The sequence below is a fragment of the Bubalus kerabau genome, chromosome 5 (assembly GCF_029407905.1).
Source record: "Bubalus kerabau isolate K-KA32 ecotype Philippines breed swamp buffalo chromosome 5, PCC_UOA_SB_1v2, whole genome shotgun sequence".
NCBI lineage: Eukaryota > Metazoa > Chordata > Mammalia > Artiodactyla > Bovidae > Bubalus > Bubalus kerabau.
This window is the reverse complement of record NC_073628.1, coordinates 22,078,189-22,097,975: the sequence shown is the minus strand read 5'-3', so window position 1 is coordinate 22,097,975 and position 19,787 is coordinate 22,078,189. Positions and strand designations below refer to the sequence as shown.

Here is a 19,787-nt window from a genome sequence, read left to right as displayed (position 1 = left end):
CCTGACTCAAGGATCCAACCCGTGTTTCTTACGTCTCCTGCTTTGGCAGGCACGTTCTTTGCCATGAGCTCCACCTGGGAAGCCCTTCAGCTCACAGCACCTTGTGTGAACTAGAGAAAAGCACCCCAGCAGGTAGGTACAGCAGGTGCAGGGCTGGTAAGGGGTTATGGGCTGCATGCAGCCCTCCTTGCCCCCTGAGCCAGGTACCTCGGACAGGAAACACCTAAACAGCTTCAGCTGGTAGCACTGGGAAGGTGGGCAGATTGAGCAAATGAGAATACAGACATCAGTTAAATTTGAATTTTGGTTAAACAATGAATAATCTTTAGTATAAGTATGGCCCATGCAATATTCGGAACATACTTACACTGAAAAGTTATTTGTTGTTTAGAATTGATGCTTTTGAACTGTGGTGCTGGAAAAGACTCTTGAGATTCCCTTGGACTGCAAGGAGATCAAACCAGTCAATCCTAAAGGAAATCAACCCTGAATATTCATTAGAAGGACTGATGCTGAAGCTCCAATACTTTGGCCACCTGATGCAAAGAAACGACTCGTTGGAAAAGACCCTGAGCCTGGGAAAGATTGAGGGCAGAAGGAGAAGGGGGCGACAGGATGAGATGGTTTGGTGGCATCATCGACTTAATGGACACGAGTTTGAGCAAACTCAGGGAGATAGTGAAGGACAGGGAAGCCTGGTGTGCTGCAGTCCATGGGGTTGCAAAGAGTCGGACACGACCGAGCAACTCAACAACAAACCTGAGATTCACTTTTAACTGGACGTCCTGTATTTTATCTGGCAACCCTCGGCTCTGTCCACTTCTGCCCCTGAGTTGCTTCCTCTGACCATACTCCATTCTTAGGGTTGTCACCACGCCCAGCAATTCCCCCAGGAAAGAGAGAAAGAGGAGGAGAGACAGAAAAGATCGGATAAATAGAGCCAGAGCACTCGAGAGAAAAAGTGAGAGAGAGAGAGAAAAAGAAAGACACAGAGAGACAAAGAGCTAGGAGCCAAAGGCGACACAAAGTCATCCAGGCAGAGCCAAGAGCTGCAAAGAGATGGGGCGAGCTGTGCCCTGCCCCCAGCCCCGCTTCCTCCCCTCCTCCACATCCCCCCAACCCCGCCTCACCTTGGAGTAGGTGGCCCCGTTGATCACCTCTCCCTTCCTCAGCCAGATGATGGAGGCAGCAGGCTTGGCATTGTCTGCATGGCAGGTGAGGTTGAGGGGGTCCCCAGCCCGCAGGCTGATCACAGGCCCCCCGAGGATCACCGGGTCGTCGGGTGGCACTGTGGGGGCAGAGAGAGAGGGGAGAGGTCAGGCTGAGGGCACCCCTCCTCTCGGGCAAGGCTGAGTGGATTTTTGGAGCCGCTGACAAACAGTAATTATCATCCTTTAATAAAATGTATAATCCTCTTGTACTATAACAGTAACAGCGACAACAGCAGTAATCCCGACACAGGCGTCGCGTGTTTATTTGCAGAGGACGCTCATGTCATCATCTCATTCTGCGCGGCAGCCTGCGAGGGGACAGGGCAGGCGTCATTAGCTGCGATTTGCAGATCGGAGAGCGTGCCACTGCTGCCTGGATCCTATCCTTCTTTCTAACTTCTCTCTTTGAAAACAAAGCCCTGTCACATCTGTCATCTGATTTAATCCTCACCGCAGTCTTGCGAGGTAAACATCATTATCCCAATTACCCAGATCCGGAAACCGAGGCTCAGCGGGATTAAGTGACTTGCTCAAGGTCACACAGCGATTGAGTGGAGGGGGCCAGGGCTGGAAGCAGGTCCCCTGACACTTGGAGCACCAGGCTGGCCGCTTCCCTCGCAGGGGACAGGTGACAGGCAAACTTTCGAGGCTGAGACAGCATTTCAGAGAGCTGTGCAACCCTGGGCATCACCTTTGGACCTGATTCTCCCAGAGCGGCTCCAGCTCCCTCCTCCCAGAGCTGGAATGAATCTCTCCTGCTTGGTCTTTCCTCTCTATTTCATGGCAGTACAGTCCCCGCTGAGAGATGGGGGCTGCCAGGAGGAGAGTGTCGCTTCCCACGGAGCCCAGCTCAGGGCCCGGTGCCTGGAGCAAGCTCCATAAACCTGTGCTAAAGTGCAGTCATGTCTCTGACCCGCATGACAACCATAGGACGCTGCGTGGGTACTGATAGTGATGGGTGACTACTGTTTGGAGAAGGGGCCCAGAGAAGTTAAGTGATTGGCCTAAGGTCACAGAGCCTCTTCTGAGGTTCGTGCTTGTGGACACTTGAGGGTCTCAGGCCCCTGCTGTGCCTTGCCTCTCCTCCCTGGACAAACCAGAAGGGGCAGGGTGCTCCCTGGAGACCACCTGATGGGTCCCTGGTCTTCTCCCTGGGGAGGGGCTGGTCAGTCAGTTCTGGAGGGCTGAGGAGGGCTGAGCTGTGTGTTTGCTCAGTGAATGGATGACGGGGTCGTCAGGTGAGGGCTGAGGTCTTCATGCAAAAGGCCTTCTTTTTCCAATCGCCAGAGGAAGTCCATCCTCCCACTCGGGCCCCAAGTGAGCTTCTGCACCTCTGGGCTTAGGCAGCAGGCCACAACTAGAGAAAGCCTGTGCTTAGCAACGAAGACCCAGCACAGCCATAAATAAATCAATCTTTAAAAAGAAAGAAACTCCTGGTGGCTCAGACAGTTAAGAATCTGCCCGCAATGCAGGAGAACTGGGTTCGATCCCTGGGTCGGGAAGATCCCCTGGACAAGGAAATGGCAACCTACTCCAGTATTCTTGCTTGGACAATCCCATGGACAGAGCAGCCTGGTGGGCATGGTCCATGGGGTTGCAAAGGGTCAGACGTGACTGAGCAACTAACACTTTCCCCTTCTTTCCAGGAGGCTCTGGGGCAGGTAAGTATCCTGAGATGCATGTCTTAAGCCAGTGCCCCTGCCTCTCCCTTCCCGGCCTCCAGGAAGCCTGGTTCAGAACCATGGCCTGGCTGGTGCCAACCCTCAAGTTTCTATTGCTGAAGGGAAAAAACCCTTCGGGCTTCCAAGCTGCTTTCATCAGCCTCAGGCCTCTACTGTGATCCTGGCCCAGGGAGGAAGATGGCCTCATTCAACCCTGCCCAGCCTCCCAGGGGGCCTGGGTGCAAGCAGATGGTGGGTGTGGGCTGGACGATGAGGCCAGCCCCCCACCCCACCCTCCCCTTACCCCCTCATTAGTGCCGGAGGCCTCCGTGGTGCTCTGGGGCCAGAGAGCCACAGGGAGGCGGATGAGGGCTTGCGGTAAATGGGGGGTGGGTGTGACAGTGTGTATGAGGGGATTTTATCTCTGTGCTTCGGGCCACCCTTCCAGCAGGGCTGGCCTCCTGCTTCCCCTCTCTGTTGCCTCCCCTCGAGCCGCCCAGGATGGAGGTACTCAGACTGAGCTCGCCGAGGGCCAGGGAAACTGGAAACGACCACCGGGAGCTTTGGTAACAGCATCGACACCTGGCCGTCCAGTCTCTGAGGCCTCCCAGGGTTGAGTTGAGGGGGCGGGATTGTGGAAATTGCCCTAAATCAGAGGCTGAAGTGGCGAGGCAGCCCCCTGTCCGGTTTAGTTTCCTCAGCCATCTAATGTGAAAGTACACCAGGGGATCTCGAACGTTCCTCAGCACTGACTGGCCTTGGGCCCGAGACAGTGGTTCTTTCTCACTGCAGTTTACAATATTCCCAGAGAGGTTTTTAATGTCCTGTCGCCAGGCTACACCCTGAGCAGCTGCATCCCCATCTCAGGAGGTGGACCAGAGCATCGGGGCTTTTTAAAGCTCCCAGAGAAGGGACGTCCCAGGTGGTCCAGTGGTTAGGGCTCCATGCTTCCATTACAGGGTCATTGGTTCAATCCCTGGTCAGGGAACTAAGATCCCACAAGCCACGTGGTGCGACCAAAACCAAAAATAAATGCTCCCAGCGGGTTCTGCTGTGAGATCAGGTTTGAGAACAGGCTGTCTCTGGGCCTTTGCTCAGTGAACCAGCCTGTGATCAGGGCATGGAGAGCAAGGAGGCCTTTCTAAAAAGCAAGCACAGCGAGGCTGGACCCTTCCTTCATGCTGTGTTTATAATATCGGGTTAGAGGAGGGGAGAGGGGAGTGGGACTGTGTGGTGTGAGTGCATAGGCACGCTTGCACACACATACACACGCACACACACACACCCTCAGAATGGGCCCTGATTACATCTTCCCGAATAAGTGGTTATCACGCCGGTTATTCATGTAACCATGCATTATTGATCGGCCTTCGCCTCGGTGCACACCAGATGGGGTAGGAGGCGGTGCGGATGGGGCTGGGGTGGGTGAGGGTGGTGGGTGATGAGCGGGGGAGGCTTGGGGGCAGCGGGCTGAATAGAAATCAACAGTCCTTTTTCGCAGCTGTGGCTCCCTACGGGAGGGGACCTCTCGTTACCTCCCCATTCAGACCCGGCCCAGAGCTGGGGGGCCAGGCGGGGAGAAAGTCTCGAGCAGCCGGAGCCTGGAGCCTGGAGATGCATTATTCATCCACCGCCCCTCCTCCCAGGATTGGTTATTATCCTGAGCCACTGTAGAGCTTGGTCTCCTAATTTTTAATCACAGGGAAGGTGGAAGCGTTAGCCTTTTGTGATTAATCCGGAGATAAAAATAGTTGACTGTTGTGGTGTTGAGCTTGTTGTCAGTCAGGAAAAACTCATTAACTGTTGGGTGACTGAGGCCTGAGAGGACCTGATGGAACTCAGGCCAAGCTGGTGCCCAGAGCTGGAAGTCAGCCCCGGGGGTCACACCGTGCCTGGGACGGGGGCTGGCTCCCGGGCGCTGCTTACGAAATGGACACATCGTATGAATTTCGCAGTCCTGGGCTGGCTCTTTGCCATTTATTCACCTGTCTTCCAGGATTCTGGCAGGCGGCTGGGGGCCTTCCTCCTTCCTCTGCCCCTCTGTGGCCACCCGCCCTGTGGGTGGTACTGGTTGCATCTCCCTGTGTGGGAGGGAGCCCCCGAGGACCTTCTCCCAGCTGTGCTGCCCAGGACAAGGGGGGACTCGAGCAGAGAGGCCAGAGGGCACATGCATGACCGGTTGCTCAGTCGTGTCCGACTCTGCGACCCCGTGGACTGTACCCCTCCGGGATCCTCTCTCCATGGGATTCTCCAGGCAAGAATACTAGAGTGGGTTTTCATGCCTTCCTCCAGGGGATCTTCCTGACCCAGGGATGGAACCCACATTTCTTGCATCTCCTGCATTGGCAGGCGGGTTCTTTACTACTAGCGACTCCTGGGAAGCCTGTCCTGCTCACTAAACACCGGATTTAAAGATAATGTGTTGATTCAGGTTTTTCTATAACATCGTATGAAAATCTCAAACGAACTTTCTGACCAGCGCGTAGACCCCCGCATGAATGTGTTACCTAGCAAGTTCCTTCGCACAGCAGTTCTTTAACTTGAGATGCTGGAGTTCCTTCTTTTCCTGGATCAGTCTTACTCAGCCCTTGCAAATTTAGCTAAGGGTTACTGAGTCCATAGAGAAGATCCCCTGGCGGGGGGGATGGCAGACCCACTCCAGAATTCTTGCCTGGAGAATCCCATGGACAGAGGAGCCTGGTGGGCTACAGTCCATGGAGTTGCAGAGTCAGACATGAATGAGTATGATGCATGGAGGGCCCAGTCCATCTCTTTCTGCATTTCCTGGTTGGACCAGGTGACTGTTGTCTATGATCCCATAGCATCCTGGATATCATTCTCAGTATCCCACCTCTTCTATGGAAATGATCCAGATGTGTTTGTCTCTCGCTAGACTGCAGCCTCCTTCATCCTGGTCCTCGTCACCTGACAGAGCACCTGCTGCTCCAGGGTGGTTTCACGCACGTTTGCTGAGCAGAACCTGGCTCGAGGCCACCGCTTCATAAGCGGTGCGATGTGTGCACAGAGTTATACAATTTGACAACCTTCGCCCTCTTATCTGGAAAGTGAGGCAATCAAGATACCTGCAGGTTGTTATAGGATTACTTTTATGCTACAAAGAATGAAGGTGTAGCTTGATAGGGCTAGATAAATATTGAGGATCAGGTCCAGTTTTTGAAAACAATATTTAGTTTTGTTTCTGCAGATGACACCGGGCCAAGGGCTCTCTTGTTTTATTCTCGAAATAAAACCAAGTATCCTTCGGAACTGGAGAAGGGAATGACAACCCACTTCCAGTATTCTTGCCTGGGAAATCCCATGGACATGGGGTCACAAAGAGTCGGACACGACTGAACACACACACACATCATTCTAAACAGCTGCTATTCGGACTTCCACTTTATAGATTAGGAAACGGGGGCTCAGAGAGAGCAAATGACTTTGCTAAATAACACAGCAGGTAAAGGCTGGAATTTAGAACCAAGCTTGTCTGACCCTATGATATGTACACTCTACCAGCATCAGAGCGGCACACAGACCTGCCCGTAAAACTGGAGTTCTGCTCAAACCTCCTGCCTGGGTCCTGGCTCTTTATCTCAATGCACTCAGACCCCACATTCCCATCCCCCAGCCTGACTTCAGAGGGCTCGATGGAGCACAGGCCTGGCTCCCGGTGTGTGCTGGAGAGACGTCCGCTAAGGGAGAGGAGGAAGGTTTCTGCCATTCACATCTCGCTTTGCTCACTTTTCCCATTCTGCCCCATTGTCAGGTTCTGGGCCCTGTGTGATCCCCCCATCCAGAGGCCTCGAGCACATCGACGCGCCACCTGATGGCCAGAGTGCAGAACCACAGACTGTAAAGACACAGATACGCCGGTTTTTCAGTCAGCTTCTCAGGGCCAGCAGGCATTCGAAAAATCCACACTGAGTACCTACTGTGTACCTGGCCCTGTTTGAAGCAGCAGGGATGCAAAACTCCTGCCTAAGTGGAGTTTATATTCCAGTGGAAGAGTTAGACAGTAAATGGATAAATACACAATACAGTACGTCCCCTACGTATGAACCTTCCAGTTGCGAACTTTCAAAGATGTGAACGTGCATCGGGATCCAGTAAGGAACTGGAACCTGGGCCATCGGGTGTGATCACACTGCAGCCTGTCCTCCGTCTTCTGTTGCTGACGATCCTTCAGCTCTACCATCTCCCACCTCTTCTCCCTCCTCCAGCCAGTAACTCTTCTTGTCTGTTCACTCGAGGCCAGCCCCTGTGTGCTGGGGTGATCTGCTACCCTGCCTGCTTGGCCCTCCCTCCTCTCCCCTCCCCTCAGACTCTGTGCCCACGAAAGTGGGGCCATCACACTAGAAAGATGCAAGGGCATGTGTGTGCCCGCCTGACCCCGTGTGATCATCTCAACTGGGCATGGCCATATCACTGACTCGTAGAATCATTACGTTTGCAAAGACTAACCAATACGCTCAGCAGTAACCTACTGTCTGGGGAGTTCCTGAAAGACTGCCCAGAGCTCTGGGCTCCTGAAGTCACCCCAGCACTGGATCCTCAGCAGCGAATCTGTCTGCTCCACCCCAATCCTTTCTACCTCCCTGATGGACGGTGACTGGCTCCATCTCTGCTTCTCAGTGTCCACTGCTTCCCGCTGCTCCAGGGTAAAACCCAGTTCCTCCTCATAGAGCCCAACCAAGGCTTTCTTCAGCTAGGCCTTCTCTCTTCAGCTTCCTCCCGTGCTTTCTCTGGACAGGTCCGTTCACCTGTCTGCAAGGATACCCTGGCCTTTACAACTACATGCTTGGTGAAGTTCCCTCTGCTGACAGTGTCTTCATCCTGAGATGTAACTGGCTGGGATCCTGTCCTCTCTCCAGCCCAAAGGCCACCTTTGCCTGGTTAGCTTTGGTCATTCTTTTTATTTTTTTTTTGGTCACACCGTGCAACATGTGGGATCTTAGTTTCCCAACCAGGAATTGATCCCACACCCCCTGCATTGGAAGCACAGAATCTTAACCATTGGACCACCAGGGAAGTCCTGGTCATTATTTTCTATCACCTCCTCCAGGAAGCCCTCTCTCAAGCTCAGCCCCAGCCCTAAGACCATGTGCTACCTCCATGAGCTTATGTGGCTCTTGGTGCCCTTGGCCATCCCACAGCTGTGAGCTCTTTGAGGGATGGTCCTTGCTGGATTCTTCTTTCTATGCCTATACTCAGGAGAGTGTAGCTCAGAGCAAGCCTCAATACATCTTGGTTGCCTGGTGCCTTGCCTGACCCCACTGAGCAGGAAGCAAATGTCCATGCTCCCTTAGTACCAGCTGGCGCCCACTGCAGTTCCTGGGATGTTGATCTGTGGAACCTGATTCAGGTTCCCAACAGCTAAGAGGAGGGGTCTTAATGCATCTTTGCATTTATACCACCTCCTGGGTTATAACCTTGGATGTACTGATAGTAATATCAGTAGAACAACAACAATGACAAATAGCAATAATGTAGATAATAGCTAATATTTCTACAGAGCTTACAACGCTTCCAGAACTCTTCCAGTGCTCCAAAAGTCATCATTTAATCCTTTCAACAGCCCTATACAAAGTGTGTGTATGTGTTCAGCCACTCAGACATGTCTAACTATTTGCAACCCACATGGACTGTAGCCCGCCAGGCTCTGTCCTAGAATTTTCCAGGCAAGAATACTGGAGTGGGTTGCCATTTCCTCCTCCAGGGGATCTTTCTGACCCAAGGATCGAACCCGTGACTTCAGTGTCTCCTGCATTGGCAAGCGAATTCTTTAAAGCTAGCACCACCTGGGAAGCCTTGTACAAGGTCGACGCACTTACGTGTAGTTTAGAGATGAGGAAACAGAGGCCCAGAGGGGTCAAGTCACTTGCCCAGCATCACACAGCCAGTAAGCAGTGGAGCTAGGAGACATGTGGGATTGCCAGATTTAATACATAAAAGTACAGGGCACCCAGATAAATTAGAATTTCAGATAAGCCACAAATAATTTTTAGTATGTTTATTTGAGGTTCAAATATAACCGGGCATCCTGTATTTTCTCTGGCAATCCTGTATGTGGGTTTATTAGATAGATGTAATTTGCTAAATGTCAGTGTCTTTTGGCTTCCCTAAGTGGCTCAAATGATGAAGAATCTGCCTGTAATGTGGGATACCTGGGTTCGATCCCTGGGTTTGGAAGATCCCCTGGAGGACGGCATAGCAGCCACTCCAGTATTCTTGCCTGAGAATCCCCATGAACAGAGGAGCCTGGCGGGCTACAGTCTATGGGGTCGCAAAGATCTGGACAGGATCGAGCGACTAAGTGCACGCACAGTACAGGTGTCTTTACCTCCTCTTTGGATCCTCCCCACTACAGTCAGGTCTGCCTAAAGGAGATTTGGGTAGGATGCAAATAGGGTCTTTTTAAGGGATGTCATCCATGGAGGTGGCACCATTGCCCAGACACATTTCCTGGGAGGTTGGAGGCGGAGGGACCAGGGGAGAGAGGCCTGGAGGCTGTGTTTTAGCTCTATCCCTGCCCCAAGCCTGGGGATGCCTGGACTAGCTGAACTCAGGGAATCGTGACCCCTGTGACCTGCAAAGGTGAAGCGTGCCTCTCCCCCGGAGCTCTTGATAAGCGGGGAAAAGACGGGAGGCAGGTGCCTCGCTCGGCTCCTGGCTGCCTGATGGTGGGCAGGTACTTCATTCTTTGGGCAAGATAGCGTGGATGGCATAGATATGACAGTCTCTGTTTCACAGGGCTGGGTGCTGATGACCCGCGTGAAGAGGAGTGCCTCGTCCCAGAGCTCAGTACCGCACAGGGACTCAGCCCCTGTTAGCTGCCCATAGGATCACTGTCTGCCCAGTAAGCCACTCCACGTGGACAGAGAGCAGCAGCTGACGTGAGGTCACTGCTTCAACCTCTTGTTCTGCTGCCTCTTTGTTCTGCACCCCAGCCTCGGCTCCCAAGACGGAGGTCAGCACCTCCCCGCAAAGCAACGACAGCACGGGGGGACGAGGAGAGGTGAGAAGCTGGGACGGGCAGGAATGCAGATGCTGCAGGGACAACGTCAAGCAAAGCCACTTGCCTCCCCCTCAAATTAGGCAGGGTGTGCACTCTTGTTTCCTTCCCATTAAACCCTGAAAGGGACTGAGCCGTCTCATCAGCGACGAGCTGCTGTGGAGGAGACGGATGTTCGTTAACCCCGAGCAAACAAGTGAGTCACAGGATGTGTGCCAAGCAGGGGGATGGGGTGAGAGAGCAGGAGGGCGCGGACAGCAGCTCCATGTAGCAGAGGGTGTGCGTATGTCTGTGTGTGTGCACATGCGCCTGTGTCTGCTTGTGTGTGTGCCTGTGTGTGTCTGTGTGTATGCGTGTGTGCACCTGTGTGTGTGCACATGTGCTTGTGTCTGCTTGTGTGTGCGCCTGTGTGAGTACACGCACCTGTGTCTGCTTGTGTGTGTCTGTGTGTGTGCGTGTGTGCACCTGTGTGTGTGCACATGCGCCTGTGTCTGCTTGTGTGCGCGCCTGTGTGTGTGTCTGTGTATGTGCGTGTGTGCGCCTGTGTGTGAGTACACGCACCTGTGTCTGCTTGTGTGTGTGTCTGTGTGTGTGCGTGTGTGCACCTGTGTGTGTGCACACGCACCTCTGTCTGCTTGTGTGTGTGCCTGCATGTGTGCCTGTGTGTGTATACCTGTATCTGTGTGTGTGCACATGTGCCTGTGTCTGCTTGTGTGTGTGCCTGTGTGTGTCTGTGTGTGTGCGTGTGTGCGCCTGTGTGTGTGCACATGCGCCTGTGTCTGCTTGTGTGTATGCCTGCATGTGTGCCTGTGTGTGTACACCTGTGCCTGTGTGTGTGCACATGTGCCTGTGTCTGCTTGTGTGTGTGCCTTTGTGTGTGCCTGTGTGTGTGCACATGCGCCTGTGTCTGCTTGTGAGTGCACCTGTGTGTCTGTGTGTGTTCTATGTGCCTGTGCCTGTGTGTGTGTTCACAGCAGGTGGCTGACGTGTAATGGTGTGTCGAGGGCAGGTGGGGGGGCACGTGGGACCCTGGGGACAGGTGCGGGGGGACATACCTCAGGCCACCTGGGAGGTGTTTTGTCCTGAGGAGAAAGGGACTTTTCCCTTTCCAGCTTGGCTCCTGTGCAGATGGCCCCAGGATGGCGTGAACTCCCTTCTCAGGCCCATATCTGCCTCGCAGCGTTCCCCAAGGCTCCCCAGCTGGCGTTGACCTTAACTTGAGTTTGGGCTTTGCCTGCTCCACAGAGCTGGGTCTGGGGGGGAAGTCTGGCGTGGTGGAGGGGTTGATTATATATTGGTTTAAATCTTACAGTGATCTCGTGCCAGTGGGCCTCGTAGCATCCTTATTTTACAGATGGGGAAGCCGAGGCATAGCCTGGCAGACCACCTGGGACAAGTCGCACAGTTTATGAGTGGGGGACCCAGGGCTCTGGCTCAGGCCGCTGAGGGCCTGGCTACCCTCACCTTGCTCTCCTAGCCTCAGTGCAGCCTGGCTGCTCCCGTGTGGGATGCTGTCTCTGTGTGCTCTGCCCTTTCACAGAGAGCCCTTTCACGGCATCACGGAGTCCGTCCTGAGCCAGTTCAACAATGCCCGAGGGACTTGAGCGGGTCTGGGTTGGTCCCATAAATAGAAAGCAGAACTGATATGGTTGGTTTTGCTACAGTCTCCCATCCAGCAAATCCACGTCCTCAAGAGGCTCTGTGGCAGACAGAGAACAAATATGTGGGCACCAAGTGGGGAAAGAGCAGGTGGGATGGGTTGGGAGATTGGGATTGACACCTACACGCTGTGTATGAAACAGACCATTAAAGAGAACCTACAGCACAGGGAACTCTACTCAGTGCTCTGTGGTGACCTAAATGGGAAGAAAATCCAAAAAAGAGGGTATATATGTGTGTGTGTGTGTGTGTGTGTGTGTGTGTGTGTGTATACATCTATATGTATATATAGGCTTCCCAGGTGGTGCCAGTGGTAAAGAACCCATCTGCCAATGCAGGAGACATAAGAGACGTGAGTTTGATCCCTGGGTTGGGAAGATCCCCTGGCATGGCAACCCACTCCAGCATTCTCGCCTGGAGAACCCATGGACAGAGGAGCCTGGCGGGCTGGAGTCCATGGGGTCCCAAAGAGGGGGACACGACTGATGCGACTTGGCACGCATGTGTATGTGGAGCTGATTCACTTTGCTGCACAGCAGAAACTAACACAACATTGTAAAGCAACTATACTCCAACAAAAACTAATTAAAAAAAAAGAATCTGTGGCTTCACTAAGGAGGGAAGTAAGGCCAGTGGAACCTTCCTGACTAATACTTGTAGCTTCAGGAAATTGAGGGGCACGGGGGAGAGGGTCACCTTATTAAGGAGCTTAAAAAATAAACACATGAAATCACAATAATTGGCTTTTAAATGGGGGATTAGGAATACTGATTTTTGCATTATAAAACTGTGTGTTTGTTCCCATGGTAGCTGGCTGAAGCAGTGTGGAGAAGACGAGAAGACAGAGAAGTGATGAAGACAGTTTGGTTTGGAACACAGGGCCAGACGGGCAGGACGAGAGGACGAGAAGAGATGAAGCCTGGTGATGGGCAAGACACCCACTTGGGAAGCAAGATAAATGGGAGCAGAGAAAAAGAGAAAACACACTGTCCCTTGTCATGGGGAAACCGTAAAGCCAAGTGGCAGCATGCCAAGTGGGCAAAAAAGCACAATGCTTTCTCTGGGCTTCTTGCCACCAAAATTCATTTCGGGGAATCCCAGAAAACCACTAAATGTACCTTTCAACTTTATGCAAATTTATCAAATCCACTATTTGCCAGCATCCTAAGAGGAAAAAAGTCAAAGTCTTTTTCTACTCTGTTTTTGAAAAAGCACAAGCCTCTAAATTCGAAAAAGGGCAATTCTTTTTGAATTCATTACAGAAAGCATTTCACTGCTCATCCGAACTTTAGCATTATAGATATTTTTGAAATCTCCTATCTTCCTCATTTTTCACAGAGAGAGCCCACATTTCTCCACAGAAATTGGTGAGCATTGCCTTGCATTTTATACGGAGAGGGTGCATTTTATAGGCGAACATTCCTGCTTTAGGATCTGCCAGGGTGCCGCCATGTGGAACGGGAGAAGGCTGAGCCCTCTCTGCAACTGCAGGGAAATCAAGTCACGCTCATCCTCACCCTGGGGAGAGTGTGGATGAGGGGCAGCACAGTAGACAGAGACCTGAGGATGCTTAGTGGGGAGGCCTGTCGGGACCAGCTCCGACGGGGAAGAGGGAGACAGGACTGGACAGAAGGGCGTCTGGCCATGGGGGCGGCACCTTGGAGATCTCAGTGGATCCCAACAAGAAGCAATGATGCTGCGCGGGGGGGCCCTCCGGCTGTCCCATCCCAGAAGGGCAGGCTGGCTTCTGCCCTTAGGGGGCCAGTCACTGGGGGAGGGCTTCCTCCCTTTGGCCGCAGGTAATCCCCAGAGGGGGCTCAGCAGAGAGCTGGCCACCCCACAGCCTAGCAGTTGGGGGAAAGGAGTTCTTCCATCCTGAGAGGGAGACTCAGGCTGGCCCTCACAGCACCCACTGCAGGGGGTGCGCCTGGGCAGGGCTGCTCATCACTATTGTGGGAGTGGGACTGGGGCTGGTTTTGGGCCTGGTGTGTTCTGTATCATAATACTGCCCTTTTGGAGGAGAGCTGGGTGGTTTGGCCAGAAGAAGATGTTGGCTCTACTCTGTGCTCTGGGTTAGATTCTCCAGGGCAGGGAACGACGCCCCACTTGCCTCTAGTCACCTCTACAGCTGCATTTGCTGCGGTCGGTGGGCTGGGTTGGTGGGCTGGGTTTGGGGCTGCCAACCCCTGTCTCTCCAGCCCCAGGGAAGTGGTATGGGGGTGAGGAGTGGGCACCGTCTTTGCTCTCAGACCTGGGAGCGTCCTCACTGTGTGACCTTCAGCAAGTTTGTAAATTTCTGAGCTTCAGTTTCTGCATCTGTAAAGTGGAGCTACCACGGGCTCTTCGTGCGGGATTGAACAAGGGGACACGTGAATGGTGCGGGGTGTAGGAGGTCCTTGGCAGCTGGGACTGCGAGCTGGGGGTGCTGAGGTGGAGGCTGGCTGCCTTCTCTCCCCATGTGCTGGGTGCTCCCTGGGGTGGAGGCAGGGTGTCCACAAGGCCCAGGTCAGGTATGTGACTTGCAAACATTTTCTCCCATTGCCTCTTCGTTTGGTCGATGGTTTCCTCTGCAGTGCAGAAGCCTTTTAGTTGCAAGTGATCCCACGTATTTATTTTTGTTTTTGCTGCTTATGCTTCTGGTGTCACATCTAGAAAGTTGCCGCCAAGAGCATTGTCAAGGAGCTTCCCCCCATGTTTTCTCCTAGGAGTTTTAGGGTCTGAAAATATTATGTTTAAGTCTTTAATTCATTTCAAGTTCATTTGTGTGAGTGGTGTAAATGGGCGTCCAATTTCATTGTTTTGTCTGTGATTATCCAGTTATCCCAACACCATTTATTCAAGAGACTGTCCTTTCCACATTGAATATTCTTGGCTCTCTTGTCAAATGTTAGTTGATTGCATATGTATGAGCTTATTTCTGGGCTCTCTATTCTGTCCCATTAGTCTATATGTCTGTTTTTATGCCAGGACCATACTGTTTTGATTACTATAGCCTTTTTTACTTTTATTTCTTTTTTTTTTTCTATAGCTTTGTCGTATAGTTTGAAATCAGGAAGAGTGATACCTCCAGATTTTTCTTCTTTCTCAGGCTTGCTTTGGCTATTTGGAATCTTTTGTGGCTCCATACAAATGTTAGGATTTCCTTCTTTCTCATGGCTGAGTAGTGTTCCATTATATGTATACACCACATCTTCTTTACCTACTCATCTGTTGACGGACGCTTGGGTTGCTTCTACTTCTTGGCTACTGTGAGCATGGGAGTACAGATATTTCTACAAGATCTTATTTATTTGTTTGGCTGCACTGGGTCCTTGCTGCTGTGTCAAGCTTTCTCTAGGGGGCTACTCCTCATTGCAGCGCGCAGGCTTCTCACTGCAGTGGTTTCTCTTGTCACGGAGCACAGGCTCCAGGCACACGGGCTTCCGTAGTTGCCGCTCGTGGGCTCAGTAGTTGTGGCACGGGGACTTAGCTGCTCCATGGCATGTGGAATCTTCCCGGACCAGGGATCGAACCTGTGTCCCCTGCATTGGCAGGAAGGTTCTTATCCACTGGACCACCAAGGAAGTCCTCTACGAGATCTTGATTTCAGTTTCTTTGGATGTATCTCAGAAGTGGAATTGTTGGACCACATTGTAGTTCTACTTTTAGTCTTTTAAGATCCTCCATACTGTTTTCTATAGGGGCTGCACAAATTTACATTCCTACTAAGAGTATATAAAGATTCCCTTTTCTCCACACCCTTGTCAAAGCTTGCTATCTATCACCTTTTTTGATGACAGCAATTCTAACAGGTGGGGAGTAACATATCATTGTGGCTTTGATTTGGAATTCCCTGATGATAACCGATATTGAGCACCTTTTCATGGGCCTGTTGGTCATCTGTACATCTTCTTTGGAAAATTGTATTCAGTTTCTCTGCCTGTTTTAATTTTGAGTGTTTGTTTTTTGCTATTGAATTGTATTAGTTCTCTATATGTATTATATATATAGAGAGAAAAATATATATATAATGGAATACTACTCAGCCATGAGAAAGAAGGAAATTTTGTCATTCGTGACAACTTGGATGAAATATTGACAGCACCATGCTAAGTGAAATAAGTTTGACAGAGAAAGACAATGATTGTATGATATCACATATATGGGATCTAAAAAAAGCTGAATTCTGAGAAACAGACAGTAGAGTGATTACCAGGGGCTGGGGGTGGGGAAAACAGAAGAGATGTCAGTCAAAGGGTACAAACTTCCAGTTGTAGGGTTAACAAGTTCTGGGGCTTTAATGTACAGCGTGGTGATTATAGCTAATTACACTGTATTACTTACGGGCCAAGGGAGGACCTACTCTCTTTTCTCGAAACACCCATTCTTCCTTCCTGACTTGAGGGCGCAGGCGTGACCTTCAGGCTTTGCTGAAGTGCCTCACATGAGCCCCTCTACACTGTGGCCTGGTATTGGAGGCGGGGAGCAGTCTCGTCCCTGTGTGACCTGGTTCCTCAGCCAGTGCTGAGGGCGAAGCTGGGTGGGAGCCTTCCCTTGGCTCTTGCAGAGCTCCTGGGTCTCTCGGATGACTGGACTCAGGGGTCTGGCTGGGGGTGACTTCTGGAGAGCAGCAGGCCCGTTGTATTCCTCCTTGTCTCTCCTGCCCCAGCCGAGAGCTTGCACAGAGTTGGTGCTCAAGAGATGAGTACTGAGTAAATGAGTGGAGGGTAAGACTAGAAGCCAGCAAGAAGGGGAACTGGGTAGGAAAAACAGAGCCTCCAGATGGGGGTGTTTGGAGAGGTGCAGGTCCGGAAACACTAATGAACACTAAGATGTCTTGAGGACTCCTTTGGCCCCACTGGCACTCCGTGTGGACTCACAGGCCAGTTTTAGGGCTTTGCCTATTTGGAGATGACTACAGGGATTGGCTCGGAGAAGGCAATGGCACTCTACTCCAGTACTCTTGCCTGGAAAATCCCATGGACGGAGGAGCCTGGTGGGCTGCAGTCCATGGGGTCGCTAAGAGAGTCAGATACGACTGAGCAACTTCACTTTCTCTTTTCACCTTCATGCATTGGAGAAGGAAATGGCAACCCACTCCAGTGTTCTTGCCTGGAGAATCCCAGGGATAGGGGAGCCTGGTGGGCTGCCATCTATGGGGTCGTACAGAGTCGGACATGACTGGAGTGACTTAGCATCTTAGCAGCAGCACAGGGATTGGTTACTGGGAGCCATCCAGGTGGCTCCGTGGTAAAGAATCTGCCTGCCAATGAAGGAGACACGGGTTTGATCCCTGGGTCGGGAAGATCCCCTGGAGAAGGAAATGGCACCCCACTCCAGTGTTCTTGACTGGAGAGTTCCATGGACAGGGAAGCCTGGAGGGCTACAGTCCATGGGGTCCCGAAGAGTTGGACACGACTGAGTGCCTAAACAACAAGAAGGATTGGAGTCACCAAATGGAACCCAGGACAGCTGGTGTCCCCTGAACTTCTGAGACATCAGACAAATCTTTTTTTTTTTAACCTTCTGTGTCCTCCACTCTCCACCATCAACCACCCCTCTCTCTGGGACCTGTCAGCTACACCTAGCGACCCCTGGATCCTTAATCACCTCCCTGCTTTCCTCTGTCTCCCTTCTAAGGTATCCCTTTCTATTTGATTAGCAATTGACTGACTGTTGAGGGTTCTGTGCACACATAAAGAGAGGCAGGACAGCACTGAGTGGCTGGGAGTGCCCTGCGATCAGAATATATGGGTTTCAGCTCTGATCTACATCACTGTCACAGCGTAGGAATCAGCGCTGCATACGTACGTGTCGCTGGGGAAGTGCCCATCAGCTGCTCAGAGAAGTGGGTGTGTGAGGTGTTCAGGGCTGGTTTGAAGTGAAGCGTATTGGATGTGTCTTGAAGCCACTGTCGGCTTCCGTGATGGGCATTAATGTTCATGGCCAGAGGCATGGATGGTCCAGATTTGGTACGTAATTGAAAGTATCATTTGCATTTGACTTTGGAACACACCGTTTGAGTGAATGAGTGAGTGTGTGTGTGTGTGTGTGTGTGTGTGTGTGTGTGTGTAGGGGAGTAGAGGAGCCAAGGTGATTTTCCTTTTTGACCACTTTTATTCTATTTTTAAAGAACTTTATTTATTTTTAGTTGGATAATTGCTTTTCAGTGTTGTGTTGGTCTCTGCCATATATCAATGCAAATCAGTCATAATTGCACATATGTCCCCTCCTTCTTGAACCTCCTTCCCCACCTCCTATCAGAGAGCACCTGGCCGGGCTCCCTGTGCTGTACAGCAGCTCCCCACTGGCCCTCTGTTTCAGACGTGGCGGTGTATATATGTCCATGCTGCTTTCTCAATTCACCCCACGCTCTCCTTCCCCCACTGTGTACACAGTCCATTCTCTACGTCTGTGCCTCTATTCCTTCCCTGAAGATAGCTTCACCAGTACTATTTTTCTAGATCCCATCTATATGTGTTAATATACAATATTTGTTTTTCTTTTTCTGACATTTCGCTCTGTATAACAGGTTCAGCCACCTCACTGCAACTGACTCAAATGACGATGTTTACTTTTGACTCCCGTTGGAATTCATTTGCATTCATAGGTCATAGCCTTGGGCAGAGATGGGCAAGGCTTTCCCTACATGAAACAGCCAGAGATGGGCAGGGCTTTCCCTGAATGAAACAGCCCTCAGCTTGGCCTTGGTCACAGAGTGGGTCACTCACAGGTGCTCAGAATTCCCGGAGGCTAGGAGGCTGCCTCTGTGGACCGGTCAGCGGGCCGGGGAGGTGGGCTGTGCCCGGAGTTAGACCTGTTACTAGCTCCCATCTCTCTGGGGGCCCTCCAGTCCAAATGTGTGTGTGTGTTTCTAGAAAGGGTGATTTCAGAATCCAGACTATTTTTTTTTTCTGTTTTTTAAAAAAATTTTTTTTTAAATTAATAAATTTTAAATTACATAGAGGATGGTCAGTGTGGAGTCGCCATCTGCACTGAAAGGGAAGAGGGGCTCAAGTGCCCGGCCAGGGAGCGAGGTTAGACGTTAGGAAGAACTGACCCAGAGAGGGGAGAGGCGGCAGGCCTCTCTCTAGAGCCTGTTTTCTTTTTTAAAATACTTTTATCTAAAAACAAATTTAAACTTTTTATATTTGTATTGGGGTAAGCTTTTCTGGTGGCTCAGACAATAAAGAATCTCCCTCAATATAGGATACCCAGGTTCGATGGCTGGGTTGGCAAGATCCCCTGGAGAAGGGAATGGCAACCCACTCCAGTATTCCTTCCTAGAGAATCCCATGGACAGAGGAGCCTGGCCAGCTGTAGTCCACAGGGTCGCAAAGAGTCAGATATGACAGAGCGACTAACACATAGCTGATTCAAAATGCTGTGATAATTTCAGGTTTACATTTTTGTTTTATATTGGAGCAGTTGATTAACAGTGTGGTATTAGTTTCAGGTGTACAGCAAAATGAATCAGTTGTACATACACATATGTCCACTTTTTTTTTTTAAAGATTCTTTCCCCATACAGGCCATCACAGAGTACTGAGAAGAGCTCTCTGTGCCACACAGTAGGTGCTTGTTGGTTATCCATGTTAAATACAGCAGTGTGTACATGTCCATCCCAAACTCCCAGTCTGTCCTCCACCCCACCTTTCGCCCTTGGTAACTGTAAATTTGTTCCCCAAGTCTGTGAGTCTGTTCCTGTTTTGTAGATAAGTTCATTTATATCTTTTTTTTTTTTTTTTTAGATTCCTCATATAATCAATATCATATGATATTTGTCTTTCTCTGACTTACTTCACTTAGAATGATAATCTCTGGGTCCAATCATGTTGCTGCAAATGGCATTATTTCATCCTTTTTCATGGCCAGAGCTGGTCTTTTTTTCCCCTGTTAGGGATGAGTTGCATGTGGTGGGCCACATGGCCCCGAGGCAGGGGGTGGACCGGATGGCTTCCCAGAGCCCCTCTGGGCTCATGTCCACTCCAGGCTTGCTCATTAGCTTGCCTGAAGTTTCTTCTTCCTGGCTCCCAATTAGCTCTGTCCATCTAGTTTTCTGAGAGGAGCTTCCTTTTGAGGAGGAAGAAGGCAGACAAGAGCAGAGGCCAGGGCTCCGGGAGGGATGCGGGGCTGGGGTGGGGAGGGGGGAACAGATGCCAGGCAGCTTGTAAGGTTTCCCATCAAACTCTGGCATGAAAGAGCCTTTCCTCACAAGCGGCGTGTGCCTGCACAGGTGCTCGCGGCGAGGTGTCAAGGTGC

General features: G+C 51.3%; 1 protein-coding gene across 1 annotated transcript in view; it reads right to left on the bottom strand.

The window, feature by feature from the left end:
- Positions 1-19,787, bottom strand: part of KIRREL3 (kirre like nephrin family adhesion molecule 3) — a 155,671-nt gene that overhangs the window by 40,909 nt on the left and 94,975 nt on the right. The window contains exon 7 of the mRNA XM_055583719.1: positions 1,131-1,288. Coding sequence (XP_055439694.1) covers positions 1,131-1,288 — 158 coding nt within the window. The remainder of the gene's footprint in view (positions 1-1,130; positions 1,289-19,787) is intronic.